The sequence below is a fragment of the Helianthus annuus genome, chromosome 13, assembly GCF_002127325.2.
Source record: "Helianthus annuus cultivar XRQ/B chromosome 13, HanXRQr2.0-SUNRISE, whole genome shotgun sequence".
Classification (NCBI taxonomy): domain Eukaryota; kingdom Viridiplantae; phylum Streptophyta; class Magnoliopsida; order Asterales; family Asteraceae; genus Helianthus; species Helianthus annuus.
In genome coordinates, this window is record NC_035445.2 from 58,893,825 (window position 1) to 58,918,603 (window position 24,779).

Here is a 24,779-nt window from a genome sequence, read left to right on the forward strand (position 1 = left end):
TTGTAAAGATCTTACGATGTGTTGTGTTACATAAACATGCGTTGATCCTTTAAGTTGGTCCTATGTATAATACGTTATAATATATATGCTACGTTATACAATAATGGTTCTAAAAGTTATTTATTGTTTTAAACTAAAACTTACTCATGGTAGCTAACTTCTAGTACGCTCATCATGTTAGTGTAGGTTAGATGCGGTGGTTTGGATGGCATGGCTCTAAATGCTATCCGGATTCAAGACTTGCACATCCTTTTATAAAGTTTCTGGTGAACACCATGTTTATTTTTTTAGACAATGGGTACCATTTGTAATGATGCTTAGACTTGATTTTCTGTTACGATGTTTTGTATGAATTTATCTTGTTTAAGAAACATTTCTCGATGAGTAAATCCAATGTGTGAGACCCCCCCCCCATTTTGTGGCGTTTCAGTACCTCCTGCCCTTATCATGCTCCTTCAAATTTGTGATTAACAAAAATGGTCACGACATTAGCGACCAAAAGCAAAAGACCCAAAAATTAGTACCATGAACAAAACCAGTTGCAAAATTAGTGGCTATAAACAAATTGGTCTCAAAACTGGCCACTAACTTTAAATATTCTAAGAAAATAAATTAGTATTTATTTTTTTAAAAAAGTAAATGAAAAAGAAGGTGCAAAATTGAAACAAATATCGTGATAAGGAATAAAATAAAAAAAAAGATCGCAAAAGGATAATAATATCTTAAAAGGCTAAGAATATAAAAAGGTCGCATATATTACAATTTAGTCTAAAGAAAACAAAATGGTCACAAATTCTACAATTCAGTCATGAATATACTCCGGTCACAAATTATTTTTTAAAGGCTAAAATCATACCATATCTGTCCTTTGCAAGAATTAAACCTACAACTACTTGGTTGGGGAATACACCACTTTACTACAAGGCTATCCCTTTTACCACTTGATACCCAAATCATAGGTCTCAAATCTTAGGAGTCATAGCTGATTGAATTGCTCATCATATAGACAATAATTAATCAAACTAATAACAGTTATAATGAATTTATTTTAAATTAATACAAATCGTTCCACCTCTTGCAAGAGAATACTCAAGAGATTCCCTCATGCTTTGGAGGTTACTCGAAATCATGTCATTGTTTGGTATTGTAACCTTCAACAACCATTTCATCTTTTGTTTGGAACACAACCATAGAACCTTCACTATTTTTTTCACCATTGAACATCGGTTTTAATTGATATCAACCCGATCGGCAGCCATTGAAGTTCTTCTTTTCATTTGACACCGCCAAACCACCAGTGTCTCCAAGCATCAGAGAACCTTGTGCAACATCAAGGTATTTGAATTGTACACTTGTGTCTTCTATATATTGTTTTGGGAAATTGAATTTTAATAAGCCTACCTTTGAATATTACTACTGGCAATCCCATCTTTTGAGTATTTTTCTCTCACTGCACTTCCGTTAAAAAAAACTTAACGGAGTTAAGTTTTTTTTTAATTACAAACTGATGTTTTAGGGCTTTAGATCAGAACTGTAACGAACTATCATGTTTCATATTTTCATATTTTCTATTTCTAGAAAGCTTGTATTCGTATTCTATTTCAATCCTTGTAATTCGAGACGTTCTATCAATGGAAACTGTATTTTATTCATACTTGTTTATTTATACATGCACGATACATATTCAATCACGAATATGCCCCTTTTATACGAAACCGAGATATACATTATATTTACTTTATGTTCAAAATATTATTCAAACACATTCATACCAAACATATGCTTACACATGCCTTAAAAAGCCATAAAAACATGTTACATATTATAGATATTGCATAATATAACAATTTAAACTAATTAAGGACCAAAAATGGATTTCTTTTATTTATTTTTGGGATGCCTTATAGACATCGGCCCATAAGCATGTCTGACGGTAGAAACATTTTAAAACTCAAAATTTGATGTTTTAACTCATTTCCCTCCTCATTTCTTCCCAACCACCTTCATTTCAGCCAAAACCCTAATCCCCCATTATAAACCAAGCCTCCCACACCTTCTAAAATCTTTACACTCCTCTAAAACACTCCAAAATTCTCTCATCTCGTAAAGAAATCTCCAAGTTGGCAGATTATACCAAGTTCAAAACTTGTGAGTTTTGAACACTTTCCTTCATGTTTTCTTCTCATTTCTTACCTTCCTACTACATGAATAACCTATAGGAATGTTACCAGTTGTTTACCAAGGTAAGCAAAGTTGGAATATCACCATCTTTGAGGTCCAAAGTAGGATTGTCTTCTGAATTTTACAAGAACATTTATATTTGTTCTCTTTACTTTGCTTCTTGGAATACGATGTACTAAACCAAGTTCTCAACTAATTTTCATGTTGAGGGGCTTCAATTAATGTTTATTCTAGAAAGTATAAGGCTCATATACCTCTTTTCTTAATGTTACAAAGACCCCAAGTGGTCTCCATAGTGAGAGAAACCGAACCAAGTCCTCAACTTGCAATGTTGTGAGATTTGTGTTATGGTGCATGGTGTGAACGATGGAACTTTGGTTCTACAACTAGAGTTCCACCAACCTCACTTGAATACTTACTTTGCTTAGCTCACATTCTATACCATTTAAGCCACCAAACAACTTCTAAGTAAACAAAGTGAGCAAGACTATACCAAGTCTCCAAACACTATCTATGTTTGGAATGAACTCGTCTAGTTTAAATCACTTGGTTGTTTGGTGAACTAGAGGGTTTTTACTTTTATGTTTATATTCATGACCATCCAAATCATCATCGAGATGATTTTCGTATTGGTGAATTCCTTAGGTTAAAGGATATATCCTACCTTTTGCATGACAATCTATGACTTGGACTTTAAATAATTATATATAAATAAATATATGTACATGAAATAATCAAACCAAAACGAATTCATGATATCAACCAATCCATGGTTGAAGGTCATGTCTTGAGGTGGAAATCTATCTAAGTCTTGAACTTCTTATATTGGGATTCCAGTGAGTATCTTACTCATGAAAAGCACTAACTAGAATGGTGTCCAAATAAGAATTCAAGCGAGATAGACTTTATGTATTTTCATACTATTAGATTCCTGAACTCCTTCAAATCTAATTTATTTATTTATCCATTTTAGGATAACCTCGGTGCTCCATCCTTCCGACACATCTGTCGCAACCCCCGACCCCTACCCCGGGAGCGGGAGCCGCAAACCAGTCAAGTGGTATCGGTGTTTACTAATTTGGTAGCGGAAATGAGACTTCGGGATCGTAGTTAGGAAATAAATTTCAGAGTTTCGAAACATCAAACTTTTATTTTAAACAAATGGAATAAAACCCATATTTCATTCATAATATCTTTATAGGGATAAACCCTATTTGCTGAAAACATTAACTTTTTATTTAGATAATTTTATAGCCACTTTCTTTAAGCCTTCAGTGCTCCATAGCTGGCTTTTAATAGCTTTCACATCAAGTTACCTGAAACGCGTTTTTAAAAAGACTTTATCAGCAAGAAATACACTCACATTCCATTTTATAAAAACATATTGTTATAACTTCACAGTATTAAGAGTGATTACAATGTTTATATCTAACCAAAAACTCCAAGTACTTGTCACTCGACGGATCTGTGACTATGGTCATATCACACATTGGCTACCCGTGTCCAATTGTGAAGGTTATCAAGTAGTGTATACAAAACCCCATAATACCGGCAATATTTTGGAGAATACAAAGACTTAATCACAGTAAGTACAACTAAAAACATTTAGGGTTTTGTAAAATAAGTTGGTGAAAAGAAGAATGACTCACGTTCCAAACTTATGTTTTTCTATGGGCTTCCTGGTGATACTTCCTGATTATTTTCTTGATTTTCTATTAAAAACATACAATGCACGCGTGTTAGTAAAATAACCCAAATCACATTAGCCATACAACACGAGACAGAACCCAAACGGACTTAGTCAGGCAGAGCCCTGACATGCGTTACTGGGTCCTAGATCAGGGTAGCGAATTTGTGATTGGGGGTTAAAATACTTACAACGGGGCAGAGCTTCGTGTTTTAAGGGGTATTTTGGCTATAAATTTCAGATTATCGAGACTGAGAGAGAAAGAAACATGAACGAATTGCAACTGTTGCTGCACTGCTCTATTTATACATTTTTCGGGGGTCTCTCACGCCCTGCGACCTGCCCCTCCTACTCCTTTCACGCCCCGCGAAGGCACCCTAGCTACGGCTAGGGTTGCCTGATCACCACACTAGGTATGCCACGTGTTTGACACGTGGCGCAAGAAGTGTCCGGCAAACAATGGCTTCTCGCGCCCCGCGAGAAGGTTGAGGGGATCCTGTCGCGACCCTCGACCGGACATAAATTATGATTTTATTTTTTTTAATGAAATTAAGGTTATACGGGTTCGGTTTTGTGATTACGGAGCGGTTTAGAGTGTTTTCGAGGGTTGTTATAACATCCAAGCGTGGAAAGTAATCGCATACAATGAGTATAATTGACCCATTTACGCTTTAAAACACTTTGGGTTGCAATATGTATCATTATGAAACTCACAATCACACATACAATCAAACATTCAATCCATCAACATGCTACTTGCTATGCTATTTGTTATACATGCTAGGACACATTACATGCATGCTATCGGTTATTAACTTTCAAAATCCTTCCTTAACATGTATAGCGTTATAGGAGTAGCACACCACCCGTTGTGGATCATTGTTAAGTAATTGTTCTTTACGATCTTAATCATTGCGATGATAAGATTACGCTAGTGGACACTTTGGTTTGATTTATAGTCAATGCAAGCTAGTATGATTCATATAAGATAGTATACATTTGATATGTGGATTTGAGACTTTTCTATACTTATGCTACGTAGATAAACTTTTATGCTCACTGACCTTTTTCTGTTGACATATACCTCAATACATGTTGCAGGAAATTGATGACGATATGACAAGAAATCTATTTAGGGTGGACTAGAAACTCCCTCGAAACATTATTTATGAATTTTGTACTTTTTATGTTTCAAATTGTAGTGTGTTGTACATTCATTTTTAAGACAATGTAACCTTTAGTAATGGAATGAAATTTGGTATTTACATTATTGTTACAATTATAGTTTTATGTTGTCTTTGAACAATCTCATTCATCTCACTCAGATGTTTCCACCATCGGTTGGGGTGTGACAGATTGGTATCAGAGCCATAACTATAGGAAATTAGGAAAAATTGCCATGAATTGAATTAGTCTATAGTTAAGAAACTCACACGCTGTGCATCAGTGACCATTCTATTTCATGCTTAAAATACTTGATTCTTCCTCCTTGCCTCTTATCTATCCATTTTGTCTTAAAATACATGTCTTTCCTAGGGCGAACTTATACGACGATACAAAGACATGAAGACACTCTTATCACACAAACGAAACGACCTCGCCAAAATAGGCGTGAAACCCTTATTTGGTGACGACTTTCAATCTTCATTTTCATTTTTACGAAATTTACCATCAAGTTAGGAGTGACTTCCTTACCTTGAGGGAAATTCCACCTCTTTCATTCTTGTGGACCCTTACCAATAAGTAGGATTAACTTCCTTATCTCGACGTGTAAATACTAACCACGTTTAGGGAGTGTCACCACCAAGTTAGGAGTAATCCACATCTTGGTGACTAGTCCCACTCCTCGGTTTTCAATCCCACCAAAGTCTCAAACTTTCGATTGACTATGGACATGTAGTAACCGGAAGGGTGAATATCGTTAACAAAATTTTTGACGAGAATATTCTACCTATTAGGCCAAAGCATGGTTCCTGAAATCAAAAGTAGTCTTGAATACTTTGGGTTAGTCTTAGTTCCGTTCTGGAACATTCCAAGTTTTATAATTAAAATTCTTTTATGCTTATATCAATTTCTATGTGTTTTAAACTTTGAACCTCTCTTCTTTTCAAGTCGAATTTCCTGAATCGCACTACTATCGTAATATAATAATAATAATAATAATAATAATAATAATAATAATAATAATAATAATAATAATACTCGAGGAACTAACGAAATTTCAAACTCTTTCAATGCCGTTTAATTTTCTTTCATTATGAGTACATGTTATGTTTATGTGAAACTACTTGAAACCTACATGCTTATATGCTACACTATCATACCTTAATCGTGAAAAAATCCTTTTACCATTGATCAAGTCTCATCATTTGTTCTACCCGATCTTGTAGATGTCATCTAGCTGTTATCTCAAGAGAAGTCCCAAACAAAGCTCTAACAAAAAAGATGTTAGCCTTCATGGTCAAGCAAATGACCCAGGTTATACCCGATATGTGAGTAAAATCCAAGCCTCCTCTAGCCCCAATGTTTCGGTTGATTCCAAAGTCGACCCTTCCCGATCTACCTTTACTTATAAGCAATTAAACGCTTGTAGCCCCGCCTCCTTCATGAGCTATGATGGTGTTACCAAGATGCTTCAATGGTTTGACGACATTGAAGTTACCTTCATCCAAAGCGAGTGTCCAGACCATCTTCGGACCCGTAATGCCATCGGTGTCTTCAAATCGAGGGCACTTGATAGGTGGGCAAATGAGCGGAAGAATCGTTGCAACGACGCCGCCTACGCTTTACCTTGGGAAGAGGTGAAACAACTCTTGATTTCAGAATTTTGTCCGCCCCACAAGCTTCAAAAGCTCGAAGATGAGTTTTGGACCCTAAAACAAGTCAGTGGTAACAACTTGGCATACACCAACCGTGTCAAGAAGCTTAGTATCATATGCCCTCATCAAGCTCTTACCACCGACTGAGCCATAGCGAAGTACGTCAAGGGACTTCCGCCGGCCATTCGCGATGCCTTTTCTTCGACCTAACCTCAAACCCTAGAAAAAGCCTACCGTTTAGCTGCCAACTTCAACAATAACCACGCCGAGGATGGACGTTTTCTGTCAATGGCTCCACCAAGACCGTCAACCAAGCCACCACTGAAGCCATCGATAAACCCAAAGAATCCAAATCCCAACCCAAAAATAACCAAACCGGTAAGAAGTAAAAGCATCAAAACTGTAACTATATCGTGGTAACCCCACAAAACCAACCCCAGCCAAGTGCCAACAACCCAAACCCCGAACCAACCAAGAAGGCTTACACTGGGACATTTCGTAAGTGTAACATGTGTCATTACCATAGTCACATAATTCGCCCTAGAAGCCACGAATTTCGTATTGGTACGTTTCGTACCATACGGAATTCGTTTGTGTATTGTACGGTTCGAATTCGCGAATTGCGTACATCAATTCAGCGTATTGAATACATGAATTCATCGACTTTCATACATCAATTCAGCGTATTGCGATAATGAATTCAATGAATTCCGTTTTCCAAAGTGGCGAATTTGTAGGTAGTATACATATTAGGGTTCAGAAACGGCGCGTATGATAATACGTAGATTTGGCGGGATTATAAAACCAGCGGGAAACACAGAGAATACGTATGGTACGTTTCCATAATTCGCCCAGTTACCAAATCCCAGAAAACCCTAATCATGTTTATATATACGATGATTTGTTACTCAATTTCACACAACCACACCTTCAATTTCACTGCATTCATCCTCAATTCACACCTTCACAATCAAATGGCTTTTGGGAAAAAAAGTAATCACAGTGATGATCAAGAAACACATGTCAGCGAGACACAAGATTTCATTAACCTTGATGATGAGGTTCAGGAAACATCCGCAGCAGGTGGAAGTCAATCGAAAAAACCAACTGAAGAAACGACTTCTGATCCAACAAAGCCGCTCCTTAGTGAAGTAACCTACACGGGTGTCGGTACGTTTCTGCAGTAAACTTTCAATTTTCAAAACTCTTATGTTTTATTAAATAATAGTCAAAAGTCTGTTGTTGTTGATTAAATTATTTTATAGTTTTTGTTGCTTGAAACCAGTAGTTTATAACTTTATACTTTATAGTTTCAAAAGTCTTATGTTGTATTAAATAATAGTCAAAACTCCAGCATCATGAACCTGTTATTATATATGTTAAATGTCAAACTTTGACTTCCATAAGTCAAAAGCCAGTCCTTCCCAATCCATATTTCTCAGTAATTACTTTACACTTTTAACAATCTATTTGGGACATTCACAGTGCTTTTTAACATTGCAGCGTAGATATCGTAATCTGTAACTAAACTTAAACGACTTCTTACCGATTTGGAAGTTAAAAATTAGAATTTGGACTACCTTGAGAAAACTGAGCGGGCCGTGGGTTTTGATTCAAAAGTCTATTGCTGTTGATTGATTAAATTAGTTTATAGTTTCTGTTGCTGTCAAAAGTCTATTGCTGTTGATTGATTAAAGTCTATTGCTGTTGATTAATTATTAAATAATATGTCAAAACTCAAAAGTCTTCTGTTGTATTAAATTATAGTATGCTGTTGTTGACTCAAAAGTGATGTTGTTGTATTATGTGGTATTAATTCAATATAATTTACTTGCTACAGGGAAGAGCAAGAATCCTGGCGGTAGTAAAACATGGGTTTGCAATCACTGTAAGTGCACGTTTACGAGCACTTACACAAGAATTCATTACCACTTTTTTGGGGCTGATGGAAAAAAAGCCGACATTAAAAGATGTTCGGTCCTACTTAGAGACCAGGAGAAGTTAAAAAGGCTTTTGAACAAGGTAAAAGAAGCAGAATCTGGTGGAGTTTCAAAGTCGTTAAAAAATTCGGTTCTATCGAAAAACTCATCCTCGAAGAAACGGCTTGAAGAATCGTTTGCCATGTTAGAGAGAAACGAGGTAGATTTGAAGATTATTCGTGGTTTGTGTGCTAATGGGATCCCATTCAATGTTTTACGCAACCCGCAGTTTCTTGAGATGGTGAGTGCAATCAAGAAGGCACCAGATGGATACAAACCCCCGTCTAGTGAAAAAGCGAGAACCACATTACTTGACGCGTGTGTACGGGATGTTGAGAAGGAGCTAGCACCGGTCAAAGACACTTGGTACACACAGGGAGTGTCGATCGTCTCGGACGGGTGGACGAATGTCAAACATAACCCATTGATTAATGTTCTCGCGGTAAATTCTCGTGGTGCCATGTTTATGTACGCGGGAGACTTCTTAGGGGTAGAGAAAAAGGCTGGGGTGATTGCGAATTATCTTATTGACGCGATCGAGACTGTTGGATCAAGCAACGTGTTGCAAGTCGTAACAGACAATGCGGCTAATTGCAAAAAGGCCGGGGAAGAGATCGAGAAGGTATATAAGCATATTTTTTGGTCGCCTTGTTGTGTGCATACTTTAAATCTTATTTTTAAAGACTTGGGGAACGAGTTTTATTGGCTAAACGACACATATAAGAAAGGTAAGGCTATTGTTAAGTATTTTCTTAACCATACACATGCCTTATCAATATTTAGAGAAAATTCAAGGTTGGAATTGTTGAAGGTTGCAAAAACAAGATTTGCGTCACATTATATACTTTTGCGAAGGTTATTGGATTGTAGGGAGGCACTAGCCACTACTATCGTCCTCAATTCTTGGCGGGATTGGATGAAAAGTGGGGATGCAAACGCTAGAACAGAGGGGGCAAACATCACCGAAACGATTAAAGATGAAGAGTTTTGGGAATCCGTGGAGAATATTTTAGCCATTACAAAACCTATTTTTTTGCTAATCAAGTTTTGTGATGGTGAAGGTCTTAAAATGGGTGAAATCTACGAAAAGATGGACAACATGGTTGGAGAAATCAAAGATGTCATGAAGGATAACAAATATGCAGGTTATTTTGAGGAAATTAATCAGATTGTTTTGGCTAGATGGGATAAAATGTCAATCCCACTTCATTGTTTGGCGCATGCTCTGAATCCAAGGTTTTATGATAAACATTATCTACAAAAGTTGGCACCCGGTGACGTTAAAAGAAAAGCTCCTAACCTAGATGTGGAAGTTTCAGATGGTGTTATAGAAGCGTTTAAAAAAATCGGGGAAGACGAAGAGGAACGAAGTATGTTGCGGGCACAATTTGCAACGTTTCATATGAAAAAAGGTATTTTTTTCGAGGAGCGCGGCACAAGCTGATGCCGTGACAATGGATGCAGTTGATTGGTGGGGTACATATGGGTCGGAGACACCCGAATTGGCGGAGGTGGCAAAAAAAGTGCTCTCTCAACCGATTAGTAGTTCTTCGGCGGAGAGAAACTGGAGTACATACTCCTACATCCATAATGTCAAGAGAAATCGTTTAAATTGCAATAGAGCGGATAAACTAGTTTTTATTCACTCTAACATTAGGCTTCAGAGTCGTTTTCTAGAATCGTATAAATCTGGACCCCACAAAAAGTGGGATATGAACCCGGAAAGCACGTATATTGAAGGTTCAAGTGCTCAGTTGGAAGAAATGGTTTGGGAAGATCTTGTTGAAGAAGACGTTGATAACGGGAAAGGAAAAAGGCCACGTCTAGATTAGGATTTTAAAAACTTTATGTTTATGTTTTCTTTTTGCTAATATGAATAATATGTTTTGATCATTTGGATTTATAAAATTAGTAATTTTTGCTTTAATTTGTGTATACCGAACCGGACGTAATACTACACCGAATCGAATCGTACCGGATCTTACCGAAATGAACCTACCCCCTTCCGAACCGAATTCGCACCCACTAGCGAATTGCGAACCCGAACCGGAGCGAACCGCGAATTAGGTGACTATGGTCATTACCACAATCCAAACACCTCCACGTGCCGACATTGCACCACATGCAACCGGTATGCGCATTACAACATTGCGTGCCGAAGTGGTCCTAGGTCACAAGGTAACCAAACCCAACCCCAACCCCAACACCAAAACCAAAACTACCAATTGCCGGCGAACAACGTCGCACTTGCTACAACTGTGGTGATCCCAACCACCTTAATCCGCAATGTTGACAATGCAACGTCCAAGGGTAAGTGAAAGCACCTCGCAGACGTGCTTTCAACATCAATGCCAACCAAGCGCAAAATGATAATGATGTCGTGAATGGTACGTTCCTTGTAAACGGAATTTATGCTTCATTACTATTTTATACAGGTGTAGATAAAAGTTTTATATTCGTAGAATTTGAACCATTGCTTAAGTGTACACGCTTGAAGTTGTCAAAATCTTTTGCCGTCGAAGTCGCCCACAGGAAATCCATCACAGTTGATTCCATTCTCTATGATTATGTCTTTAATCTCAAGGAACACGAATTTCCAATTGAACCCAAACCCATGCAATTGGGTAGCTTTGACATCATAGTAGGCTTGGATTGGCTTACTAAGGTCCGTGCCGAAGTCATTTGTTTCTTAATGTTCATCGACACTCCCATTCCATTCAGTGACACTTGGAAAGTCAATGGCGAGAAACCCTCTAAAGGGCTCAAACTCATATCATGCATCCAAGTGAACAAATACTTACACAAGAAGTACTTTGCCTTTTTGTCCCATATTGTGGTAAAGAAAGGCGTAGGAAAAACTTAAAAGATGTTCCAATCTTCTGTGCATTTCCCGAAGTCTTTCTCGAAGACTTACAGTCTTCCCATCGCTCATTCCGTTGATTTCTTATCGACCTCATACCCGGCGCTAGACCCCTTGCAAAATCTCCCTACTAACTCGCACCTTCGGAAATGCTAGAGCTATATAGCCAACATCAAGAGTTGCTTGATAAAGGTTTCATATGCCCTAGCACATCCCCGTGGGGCACTCTAGTCCTTTTCATTAAAAGGAAAGACGGTTTGTTCCACATGTGCATCGATTATCATGAACTCAACAAACTCACCGTCAAGAACCGTTACCCTCTTCCTCGCATAGACGACCTTTTCGACCAACTCTAAGGAGGGACTTATGTCTCAATAATCGATATTCGTTCCGGTTATCACCAACTTCAAGTCCTCAAAGAGGACATCCCAAAACCGTGTTTCGCACTAGATACGGCCTAGGAGTTCATGGCCATGCCTTTCGGTTTGACCAACGCACCCGCCGTTTTCATAGACTTAAGTTAAGGTTTATTGATGTACCAAACCAAGTTCCCAACTAATCTTCATGTTGAGAGGCTAGAGTTAAGGTTCATTCCAGAAAGTATAAGGCTTATATACCTCTTTTCTTAATGTTACAAAGACCCCAAGTGGTCTCCATAGTGAGAGAAACCAAACCAAGTCCTCAACATGCAATGTTGTTAGATTTGTGTTATGGTGCATGGTGTGAACAATGGAACTTTGGTTCTACAACTAGAGTTCCACCAACCTCACTTGAATACTTAGTTAGTTTAGCTTACATTCTATACCATCTACGCCACAAAACAACTTCCAAGTATACAAAGTGAGCAAGACTACACCAACTCTCCAAACAGTATCCATGTTTGGAATGCACTCATCTAGTTTGAATCACTTGGTTGTTTCGTGAGCTAAAGGGTTTTTATTTTTATGTGTACATTCATGACCATCAAAATCATCATTGAGATGATTTGCGTATTGGTGAATAAGGTTAAAGGATATATCCTTGATGTACGTAAGTGTGTATATGTTTAGGTAGGTATTTTAAGCCCTTTTACACTTTTTAGCCAAGTTTTAAATTTATAAAACACGATATTTACTAACACTAAACACACATATGGGCAAGTGCACCCATCGTGGACGTAGTATAGTGTTGGTAAGATACCGTGGTCGTCCAAGGACACAAGAGCTTTTAGTACTGGTTTATCCTTAACGTCTAATCAAATCAAAATGTTAGAAAAGATTTTTAAACTAAGAAAATAAAACTAACTAAAATGCTGAAAAAGAAAATAAAAATAAAAACAGATAGACAAGATGAATCACTTGGATCCGACTCGTGTGTTAGTGTAACCTTTGATTATTTTCGCACTTTTGCACTTATTTAAGAGATTATCTTAGTTATTGTAGTAGGCCCCTCTTTTGAAGGCGACATTACCCTCAACCCAGTAGTTTGAGTCAGCAAGGATACAATCCTAAAGGGTCGGATTATTGAAAGATAATTAATTAAGTTATTAATGCATAATGTGGTAGGCCCCTCTTTTGAAGGCGACGTTACCCTCGGCTAAGTAGTCTGAGTCAGCAGAGATACAGTCCTAAGTAGCCGGGTTAAAGTACTAATAGTAGTTTAACTTATGAGGGGGTCAAAGAGTTTGGACCCCCTCCATCCAATACCTTGGGATATTGAAGGAGGTCCTACTAAATTTAACCCAGGTCCTTTGCAGGATCTATACACTGAACAATGGCAAGACTCTTACCAAACCGTTCCCTTAACCCCTGACCAGGTAGCCAACATACCTCCATATAGACCGTGGAGATATGAATGGTGAAAATCTTTTATTTTATATAGACAGTAAAATAATGCCAAGACACCACGGACAAACGATAAGGATGAATCATCTTCAACATAAGAAACTAGTAATTAAAGTCGTTAATACAAAACCAATTAAAAAGTGCAAAAGATTAAAAATAAAAAGTATTACACTAAACACTTGTCTTCACCAAGTGATGTAAGAGACTTAGGCAAACATGGCCTTTGATTGTCAAGAACTCTTACGATCAATCTTGGATCCCGAGACGACTCACACACTCTATGATGGACAATGGATAATGGTGGTGGATGATGGTGTTATCGTGGTGGTGGGTGGTGGGTGAAGTGTGAGAGAGGTGGTGTGCCAAGGGATGAGTTGAAATGGCTCCAAGCACTCCTATTTATAGGCTGAACAGAAGCCTGGGCACGGCCCCGTGCCTGTCTGACACTCTCCTTCTTCATTAATTGTAATTCGCAATTACAATAAATGCGCCTGCAGCACTCTGACCACGCCCCCGTGTCCGCTGGGCACGGCCCCGTGGTGGGCAGTAGAAGCTTCTATAGGTTTGTCTTTTCTGCTGCTTCTTGGGCACGGCCCCGTGCTCGCTGAGCACGGGGCGTGTTCAGTCTTCTGACTTCTTTGTTTTGCTTGGGAAGATGCTGTCGGGAGGGTCGGCATATCACTTTTGTTCCTTTTCTTGTAATTATGTTAGATTTTGCTGTCTTTTTGCTTCTTTTGTTATTTTGAGCTCATTTAACCCTGAAAATGTAAAAGGAAGACAAAAGCATACTTTTTCCAACATTAGTACTAAAAAAGGGTTAGTTTTAAGCCATTATTGATGTAATTTATATGTTGCATTTTGTGCACATCAAATACCCCCACACTTAAATCTTTGCTTGTCCTCAAGCAAAACTCTTTATAATGTGGCTTTATTCACTCCCAAATAGAATGGGTAGAAGAGAAGGTTTTTGGACTTGTCATAGAGTGTCAGGATTTTCCAAGATCGTTTAGGTTTTATTTTTATTTATTTAAAATCCTATTCGTCATGATTTATTAAAAACATTTCATAAGATAAATTATTTATTAAGGCATAACATACCTCTTTAAAATTCCATTTATATACAAGTTCACATACCTCACGGGGGAAATCACTCACACTCGGCCGAAGGTGTATTTTTAGTGAATCACTCGAGAGCGGCATGGAACTTACTCCTACCATAAGCTTGCCAAGCAATCAATCCTCCTCCTTTTTAACTTTATACCCTTGTAAATATCAAGAGGACTTTTTGGTTGATGGGTTAGGCTTGGGCTAAAGGTGGGTGGTTGGGTTAGTGGTTAGTAGAAAAGGGCGAAAGGCGTAAAAAGCGTCGGTTTTCGTAAAACATTTTGTTTTTGCGACTTTTTATTTTCGATGAAGTATTTATTCAAACAAGCTTTTGTTTGAGGAGCTTGGTTTGTTTATTTCCAACTTCATCATCATTATATATATATATATATATATATATATATATATATTAGGAAGTCACACGAAAACCGAGCTTTGTTACTAAAATAAAGGGTTAAAAATGAAAAAGGGGTTTTGGTGGGTAAAAGGGTTTTGGGTTAAGAAATGAAAAGGTTTAGGCTCAAAGGGGTTAACTAGGGGGAATTTTTGGGTAGGTGAAAAAAAAATGAAAATAATGGTGTTGAAAAGAAAAAAGGTTAGTCCTAATGCCTCCATCATTTACTTACTTGGGTTTAAGTTGGTAAGGATCGGGAATGAATTGTCGTGGCAAGTTCTAGAGTCATAAAAACCAAGCGGCTATTCACACAAGAAATGAAAAATGAGCATTTAGTGTAAAGATGTATATTTGTATGCTCAATAAAGGCTCAAAACTCACTTTTGTGGGAATGGGTTTTTATGTGATCAAGTATATATAATCAAATTTCAACTAAGCTTGTCATGCCGTTTCATAATTTTCTTATGTTGGTTCTTTTTATCACGACGCTATCGGTTGTAAACTTATAAAAATATAACCTTGTTAGACTTTGAATTCCCAACTTAAACTTAGACAAGTAAAAAAAAAAATTGAAAATTTTTGAAAAAAATTTGGGGTGATTAGCGGTTCCAATAGAGTTTTGTGTAAGGCTTGTTATTAGGACTTGCAAAATTCAAGGTTTTAGCATCCCCCCCCCCACACACACACTTAATTTACACATTGTCCTCAATGTGTCCCAAAAATAAGTTTTTAGGTTGATTGAATGTGTAAAATGGTGTTAAAAGCAAAATTTTATGTTACTGGCAGTCTGGACATGGCCCCGTGGTGACCGGGCATGGCCCCGTGTTCAGGTGCCAGTAACAAGAATTAAAGAAAAGAAACAGAAGCCTGGACACGGGGGCGTGTTCAGTGAACACGGCCCGTGTCTAGTTACCTGAACTGGGCAATTTTCTGCAGGATGTTCAGCACGGGGCCGTGTTGACTGGACACGGTCCGTGTTGAGCTTACTGTAATGAAGAAATTGTTGTTGCATGGCCCTGTTTTCGTGCATGGGGCTATGTTTCTCGTTTCCCTTGTTATCCTTGACCATCCCGAGTGTGTTTTATTTATTATAACACCATCCAAACCTTAAAACCATCATTTCATTAAATTTCATAGAGAGAACTACACAACGTTCCTAGAAAAGTAAAAAGAAATAAAAGCTAAAAATTTTAACTAGATAGGTCAGGTGGTACATAAAGTTATCATAAAGAGTTCTACTTCTTTGTTGAGAAAATTTCGGGAATAGTTTCCCGATATAGTAGGACTCTTGGCCGATGGTTTTCTTCCTAGATGTTGTCAAAGCCATTCTTCTATCTCCCTTGGGAGGAAGAAGGCGGCTTCATTTTCCTCAACATCTCGCGGAGGAGGGGGGACACCCACCGGGATTCCTTGCACTATCTCTTGCGGAGGCTCCGGGTGTATGGCGTACCATTCGGCGGGTATCACTTCGGGGACCACGTTCCATGCCCTTTGGGTTATTATAGGCACCAAAGGAGGAGAGGCGAGAAGGTTTAACCTCTGGTGCAAGAGGTTTACTTCTCGGAGACACCCTTCCAGTCCCACCGTTAGATGGTTGATACGGTCGACAATGCTTCTTCCACCCCCGTCATTTCATCAATAGCCTCTCTTAGGGCGTAAACATAGTTTACAAGAGAGTCTTCCGCCGTTGACGATCTCCTCCCCTGTCGGTTATTTCTTGAGGAAGACATTCCGCTTGTCCTGCTCGCCATTTCTGGGGAAATAGACCGAAAAGAGCTCAATTTTTACGAAACAGTACCTCGGACACGGCCCCGTGCTCGCTGAGCACGGCCCCGTGTCCAGCTGTCTGCAGGTTTTTAGATTAAGGAATCTTGGAGTTTTAAATTATTTTCATGGTTTTTAGTCAAATTTTAAGCATAGATAATTTAAAACCAAGGTTGCACAACTTATTTTAAGTGAGATTCCTTGGATAATAACCTTACAAACTTCACACTAAAGGTTGGAATCATGGAGTTTCCAATCTTTAATGGAGGTAGTGGTTGAAAATTGAAAGAGAAGGCAATGAACAAAAGTGGAAAAGACAAGATGGTTCTTGGGAACCTTCTTTTAGCACTTACCTAGGATAGTATGAGTGAAGATCCCAGGAATCTCTGTCTTTTGAAGTGGTCAAAATGAGCAGGAATCTGGCTGCATTTATAGAAAACGACAGCGCGTTGGACACGGCCCCGTGTCGGTTGGGCACGGCCCCGTGTGCAGTTAAAATCCTGACACATTTTGTCCGTATTCTGACAAAATCAGAAGGGAATCTTTTAGGTGGACACGGGGGCTTGCTGACCTGGACACGACCCCGTGTCTGGAAGCTATCTTATGGAGTTTTTCTACTTTCTAAGGAACTTATGTATATCGGGTGGTTCCTTACTGGTTGGAACAACCCCAAAGTGCCTAAGATACCTGAATTGCTCTAGACTAAGACGAGAACGCAAGAGGTTGTCGGTGAGGGTGATTCCTATGCTATATGTAGGTGGACAAGTCCAACCCTTTTCCGGGCTCTAGTTAAAGAAGGTATATGCCGAATCGCTCAGGTCTATGTATGCACCGAACGAAGTCGATGGAGAGTCCTTCACGGCACAATCGGCACAGGGGCGACTATCGTCCAAGTCTTTGCTAGAGTTGAAGGTAAGGTCGGAAACAACGAGGTTGTTTTCATGCGGCTCCAACAATTCTTCTTGGTCATCGTCTTGGGATGAATCAATGAAATCCTTCCTAAGCTCTTTTAACCAATTAAGAATTTTATTTTCTAATTGAATTAACTCGTTAAGGAGCATTTCTGCTAGAATATCTGGTTGGGCGCATTCGAGGGAGAGATAGTGATTATTTTTACTTTCGCCCCTCTTAAGGTTATAAGGTGACGATGGGTCTATATAGTGGGGCTTATAATTTAGAAAATAACATTCTAATTCTTTATGGTTGCCACCACATAATCGACACCACGTACCATAAGAGTGCCGAAAGTAAAAAGAATTACCATCACTCATGTTTGTGTCAGAAGTTACCAACCGTCGGGATCTAACGGTTCTGTTTTCAGTAACTGAATCTTGGGCACGGGGGCGTGTTGAGTGAGGACGGCCCCGTGTTCAGCTTACTGTCTGACTTAAAACAAGATTGCCAGTTCCAATGATTTGAGCACGGGGCATGTTCAGCGGGCACGGCCCGTGCTGAGTTCTACAGAAGCTGAAAAACTAAGAAAATCCTAAAAAAATAAAAAGAAATAAAAAAAATTGATTAGGCCGTTGATTCCTAACTTTCTTAAAATCCTTGTGTCCCCGGCAGCGGCGCCAAAAACTTGATGTGCGTAAGTGTGTATATGTTTTAGGTAGGTATTTTTAGCCCTTTTACACTTTTTAGCCAAGTTTTAAATTTATAAAACACGATATTTACTAACACTAAACACACATATGGGCAAGTGCACCCATCGTGGATGTAGTATAGTGTTGGTAAGATACCGAGGTCGTCCAAGGACACAAGAGCTTTAAGTACTGGTTTATCCTCAACGTCTAATCAAATCAAAATGTTAGAAAAGATTTTTAAACTAAGAAAATAAAACTAACTAAAATGCTGAAAAAGAAAATAAAAATAAAAACAGATAGACAAGATGAATCACTTGGATCCGACTCGTGTGTTAGTGTAACCTTTGATTATTTTCGCACTTTTGCACTTATTTAAGAGATTATATTAGTTATTGTAGTAGGCCCCTCTTTTGAAGGCGACGTTACCCTCAACCCAGTAGTTTGAGTCAGCAAGGATACAATCCTAAAGGGTCGGATTATTGAAAGATAATTAATTAAGTTATTAATGCATAATGTGGTAGGCCCCTCTTTTGAAGGCGACGTTACCCTCGGCTAAGTAGTCCGAGTCAGCAGGGATACAGTCCTAAGTAGCCGGGTTAAAGTTTTAATAGTAGTTTAACTTATGAAGGGGTCAAAGAGTTTGGACCCCCGCCATCCAATACCTTGGGGTATTGAAGGAGGTCCTACTAAATTTGACCCAGGTCCTTTGCAGGATCTATACACTGAACAATGGCAAGACTCTTACAAAACCGTTCCCTTAACCCCCGACCAGGTAGCCAACATACCTCCATATAGACCGTGGAGATATGAATGGTGAAAATCTTTTATTTTATATAGACAGTAAAATAATGCCAAGACACCACGGACAAACAATAAGGAAGAATCACCTTCAACATAAGAAACTAGTAATTAAAGTCATTAATACAAAACCAATTAAAAAGTGCAAAAGATTAAAAATAAAAAGTATTACACTAAACACTTGTCTTCACCAAGTGATGTAAGAGACTTAGGCAAACATGGCCTTTGATTGTCAAGAACTCTTACGATCAATCTTGGATCCCGAGACGACTCACACACTCTATGATGGACAATGGATGATGGTGGTGGATGATGGTGTTATGGTGGTGGTAGGTGGTGGGTGAAGTGTGAGAGAGGTGGTGTGCCAAGGGATGAGTTGAAATGGCTCCAAGCACTCCTATTTATAGGCTGAACAGAAGCCTGGGCACAGCCCCGTGTCCGCTGGGCACGGTTCCGTGCCTGTCTGACACTCTCTTTCTTCATTAATTGTAATTCACAATTACAATAAATGCGCCTGCAGCACTCTGACCACGCCCCCGTGTCCGCTGGGCACGGCCCCGTGGTGAGCAGTAGAAGCTTCTATAGGTTTGTCTTTTCTGCTGCTTCTTGGGCAGGGCCCCGTGCTCGCTAAGCACGGGGCGTGTTCAGTCTTCTGACTTCTTTGTTTTGCTTGGGAAGATGCTGTCGGGAGGTCGGCATATCACTTTTGTTCCTTTTCTTGTAATTATGTTAGATTTTGCTGTCTTTTTGCTTCTTTTGTTATTTTGAGCTCATTTAATCCTGAAAATGCAAAAGGAAGACAAAAGCATACTTTTTCAAACATTAGTACTAAAAAAGGGTTAGTTTTAATCCATTATTGATGTAATTTATATGTTGCATTTTGTGCACATCAATCCTACCTCTACATGACAATCTATAACTTAGACTTTAAATAATTATATATAAATATATATGTATATACAATATTCAATCTAAAACCATGCCATGATATCAACCAATCCATCGTTGAAGGTCATGTGTTGAGGTGGAAATCTATCTAAGTATTGAACTTCTTATATTGGGCTTCCAATGAGTATCTGTTAGTGCACCTACGTCTGCTGACTACGTCTTCCATCAAGTCTTGAAGCTGAGCAGATCAAACATGACACGGAATCCTAGAATAGCTTGTTTGTATATGGATCGCTTATTTGTACATAGTTCTAGGATCGCTTATGTGTCAAGTAGTAGTGTGGATCGCTTTTAGGTCATGATTGATGGATCGCTTATATGGCAAGTTCAGGATCGCTTATATGGCTGTCATATAAGCGACCCAGACATATCTATATATAGCTGAGCGATTCAACACATAGTTAACGGTGTAATCTTCCGGTTGAGCCACGAAGTGCTGCCGAAGTGCTGTCAAACCTTGTAATAGAGTTCAAGTTCAATATAACAGCAAGATTAAAGTGAATACAACTTCAATAGCACCGAATTATTAGTTTCCGCCTTTTAATTCGGATACGAACTTCTCTGAACGACTCAAACAGGTCAACGAACGATCCTACAAGTGGTATCAGAGCTCAGGAGGAGGAGTTCTTGCCATTTTAGCTGCTATTCTTCTGATTTTCTACATTTTCTTCACTTTTTCAAAATTTTTCACGGTAAAACAAGCTCAAAATCACACAGTGCACTCGAAATCATGAATTAACAAATCCTTGAAGTTTTTAGAACTAAAATCGACCTAGAAAGTTGTTTTTTAGGTGATTTGCTTTTTCAGAATCGCGCAAAAGGTGATGTCAGCATCTGGATCGCTCGAAATTTTGATTATGGACCGCTCATTCGTACAAGGTTGAACCGCTCGAACTGACCATTGTGAATCGCTCGAATGAACAAACTGTGAACCGCTTGAACTAAGATTTCTAGATCGCTCATCGGGATTATTTTGGACCGCTTATACAAACAATTTTTTTTGGTTCGCCCGAACGGACAGTATTTGGATCGCTCGAGTTGAAATTGTGTTTGGACCGCTTATTTGACAATCTTATTGGACCGTGTATAGAATAGTCCGTTTTTGTGAACAATTTATGAACAATGGATACGGAATTTTATAACGCTTTTGCTACCCCGGCTTCGATTACTCAAAGTGCTTTGATCGAAAATGAAACCGGAACGTCTCAGAAACCACCGAAACTCATGGATATTGATGATTACAATGTGTGGTCGGAACGATTCGGAAATTGGGTAGAAGCCTATCATCTTGATGCGTGGGAACACACTGAGGAACCATATGTTAAACCCACAAAGGACAATATTGAGAATGGTATTCCGCTAACGCTTAGAGAGATGAGTACTGCAGATAAAAAGAAATATCGAGATGAGAAATTGATGGTGAGTCTACTTCAGCAAGCGATAAAAGAAGATATTTTGATACTGCTTCAACATGATGGAACTGCATATTCGATTTGGACAGAATTGGAAGCAAAGTTTACGGGAAGTGATGATATGTTAAAGAACAAAATGTCTCTCATGCAGAAAGAATTTGACTTGTTTCGGGGATTGAAAAATGAAACCACCAATCAAATTATTGATAGATATTGTAACTTGGTGAGAAATATGACAAAGTTAGGTGTTAAGAAAGATACTGATGAATTAATTGAAAAACTTGCAGATGCGCTTCCATACAAAATCTGGGGAACATATTTGATGATGCTGAAGTCCAACAAAGTGGAATATAAAAAGATGAAACTAGGAGACTTCATAAAGCATTTGGAAGCTCAAGAGATGGAGCAGAGAAAGATCGCTAGGATGAAGAACTACGATGGAGAACAGGATATCAGTCTGTACTACAAACATGGTGCTACTGATTCAACAAAGTTTTCTCCTAAGATCGAAACTGCTTACAGCGTTAAAGATTCTCCTGAAAAGAAGACGTCTCAAGGATCAAGCAACAGCACAAGATTTTCATCTTTCGATCCTAACATCTCTGTAACAAAGAATGGCAGAAAACTTCAGTGTAACATTGTATTAAGCCTTGAAAATGATCAAGACTACACTGAAGAGATTGCTAAAAATCAAATGTCTTTGTTAGGGATGATTTTAGAGTCGTATAGTTGTTTTGTTGCAGGAAAGATCGGAAATCCAATGCTCACGAAAGAGGATTACGATCAAATTGATGCTGAAGAAATGGAATTGATGGATATAAAATGGTGTATGGCGAGTGTGATGAGACGCGCTGAGAAGTTTAAACAAATTACCGGCCGTGATGATTTTCGTGATGCAAACGTTTCAACTTTAGGTTTTGATAAATCTAAAGTTACATGTTTTCGTTGCAGGGAGAAGGGGCATTTCAAGAGGGAATGCAAAAACCGTGAAGCTACCGGTGCCCAGAATCCTTTCGGAAACAATGATTATCACAAGAAGGCCATTTATCATCAAATCACTCAACCAGCACAGCAGCATCAGGCACAAACGGCTCATGGAAGAGATGTGGCTGATAAAAGAGCATGTGTTGTTAGTCAGGGAAAATATGATAATTTTACCTGGGAAAAGTATCTTCCAAAAGATAGCAAAGTGTGTCTAGCTGAACAAGATGATGAAAAAATGGCTGAAGGTTTTACCTGGGATGATTTTTGTCCAGATCAAAATCTTATGGCCAAAGAGATGTCTAAAAACACTTCTCATGCTTTCTTTGCTAATGCTTATGATTTGAAATGTGCAGAAAGATGCAGAAAAGTCATGGAAGCTGCTGAAGAGAGACAAAGAAAGAACAGAGAGGAGGCAGAAAAGGAAGAGAGATTGAAGGAAGAAGCGAAAGCTGAGAAATTGAGAAGAGCTCAATTTTTAAATTCAAGCAGGACAGTGAAAGAAGTTCCTGAATTTGAGGTTAAAGTGGATGCTGAACCGGTCATGGTCCAAGAAAAATGCATGAACTGTGATTCGCTGATTAAGCAGAACAATGAGCTGTTACACAATATTCACAAGTTGAAAGAATCGTATGATACAATGAACAGAGAAATCAACAAGTATACAGATTCTGATGGTGAACAAGCTGAAGCTATGAATACTTTGAAGATAGCTTATCTGAGACAGCTTGATACGGCAAACTATAACATATAGAAATGTGCAGATCTCGAGCTTGAGTTGGCAACACAAAAGATAGAAACTGAGAAAGTTAAGAAATTATTAGACAGTTACTCTTGTTCTACTTTTGTTGTTGACAGGATTTATCCAGTTGTGAAAGATTTGAAGACTTTTGAAGAAGTGAAGATATTTGAAGAAGAAAAATCCGTGACAAAAGATGAAGAAAAGTTGAAGAATTATGGTAAGAAACAGAGTGTATCCTACAATAGATGTCCGCCCCCGGTCGAAAATGGATATTCACCTCGAAAACCAAATTCAGAAAGAGTCAATAAAGCGATCAATTTGAAATGGGAGTCTGGGTCGTTGGATAACTTACCAGAAAATATTGATGTCACATATACGTCATCAGACACTGATCATGAGTCAAAGTTGATAAAAAGTATGGTCGATCAGGTGTTAGACACAGATGACAATGAGGAATCAAAACCGAAGTCAAAACCCGAGTCAAAGTCTGGGTCCAGTGCGTCAAAGCAAACAGTCAAAAAGGACAAACCGGTTTATGATAAAGAGTTTTTACTTTCGAAATCTAATTTGAATGATGAATCAGTCAAAGTGGCATATACTTTGAAAGGTTCTGACAAATTATATTCAGATGAAAGTTTTCCAATAAGAAGTGTTTGACTTGAAATGATTCAAAAGGTTTTCAAAATGACAGAAATTAATATTTCTGAAATAAAAGATTTCAATCTTAATGGAAAACCTAAACAATACACTTCAAGAGATCAACAAAGAATCAACAAGAAAATGGGTTACAATTGTGGTTATAGTTTCCAAAAGAAACCAAACCATAATCGTAATTACAAAAAGAAAGGTCTTGGTTTTGTTCCACAGAAAAACTATAAAAATGAAAAAGTTTATAAACCAAAAACAATGTTTGTTGCAGGAAAAACTACAGAAGTTGAAAAAGAAAAATCATTCAGAAATCAGACTAATCAAGAATTCCTTGCTAAGAAGCAAGAGGACATGAAGAAGAAGGAAGACCCGAAGAAGGTTGAAAAGAGATCTTGTTTTCAGTGTAAAGCTGTGGGTCATGTTGCGAAAGATTGTCCAAAGACATTTCGACCAAAACAAGAAGTCTCAAGAAAAATGAAAGAAAAAGTTGTTGAGAAGACTGAACTGTCAACCCGGAAGTTCATAGGCTTTGAGAATTCGACGTATGAAAAAGGAGAATGCTCAAAGAGTGCTTCCAAAAGAATAGACAATGCCACAAATCAGAAATGGGTTGTAAAAGGTTCAGGTAAAAACTCTGGTGATGAATCTGATTCCATAAAATCAGAGGAGCCACATGTTGATAAAGAGATTGTAAGAAAAGTTTCGAAAGTGGACGATGTGAATTTTCCGCCACTAAGTGCTAAAAATTACAAATCTAAAATTGGAAAAGTTGAAATTTCAAATCAGTTTTATTCTGACAAGAAGAAAATTGATGTTGAAAAAACTTTCAACGGAAATGTAAAATGCATCTTTGGAAAAATGGTCAGTGGTAAGATCCAAAGCATTCAGGATTTTTATGCTTCCAAAGGATGGGTTTACAAGTCAGTTGAAAGGAAAGATGTAAACAATGAGGTTACACCCAAGGAAGGTCAGGCTTGGGTGGATATATTTTTTCAAGAATGAAAACCTGACTTTCCGGAGATCCCAAGATGGTATTGTAGATCATGAATCGGTATC

At 38.3% G+C, this 24,779-nt stretch overlaps 1 protein-coding gene across 1 annotated transcript; it reads left to right on the top strand.

Annotated features, from left to right (window-relative positions):
- Window positions 1–7,661: 7,661 nt before the first annotated feature.
- LOC110900866 lies at window positions 7,662–10,110 on the top strand. Its single transcript, XM_022147726.2, has 2 exons — window positions 7,662–7,857; window positions 8,528–10,110. Exons 1-2 carry the CDS (start codon window positions 7,662–7,664, stop codon window positions 10,108–10,110), a joined length of 1,779 nt encoding a protein of 592 aa, XP_022003418.2.
- Window positions 10,111–24,779: the final 14,669 nt, after the last annotated feature.

What these genes read in the sequence shown, in the direction of transcription:
- LOC110900866 (XM_022147726.2), top strand. Translation starts at nt 7,662, where the DNA reads ATGGCTTTTGGGAAAAAAAGTAATCACAGTGATGATCAAGAAACACAT. An exon ending in AGTAACCTACACGGGTGTCG is followed by an intron (nt 7,858 to 8,527) that starts GTACGTTTCTGC and finishes TACTTGCTACAG; the next exon opens with GGAAGAGCAAGAATCCTGGC.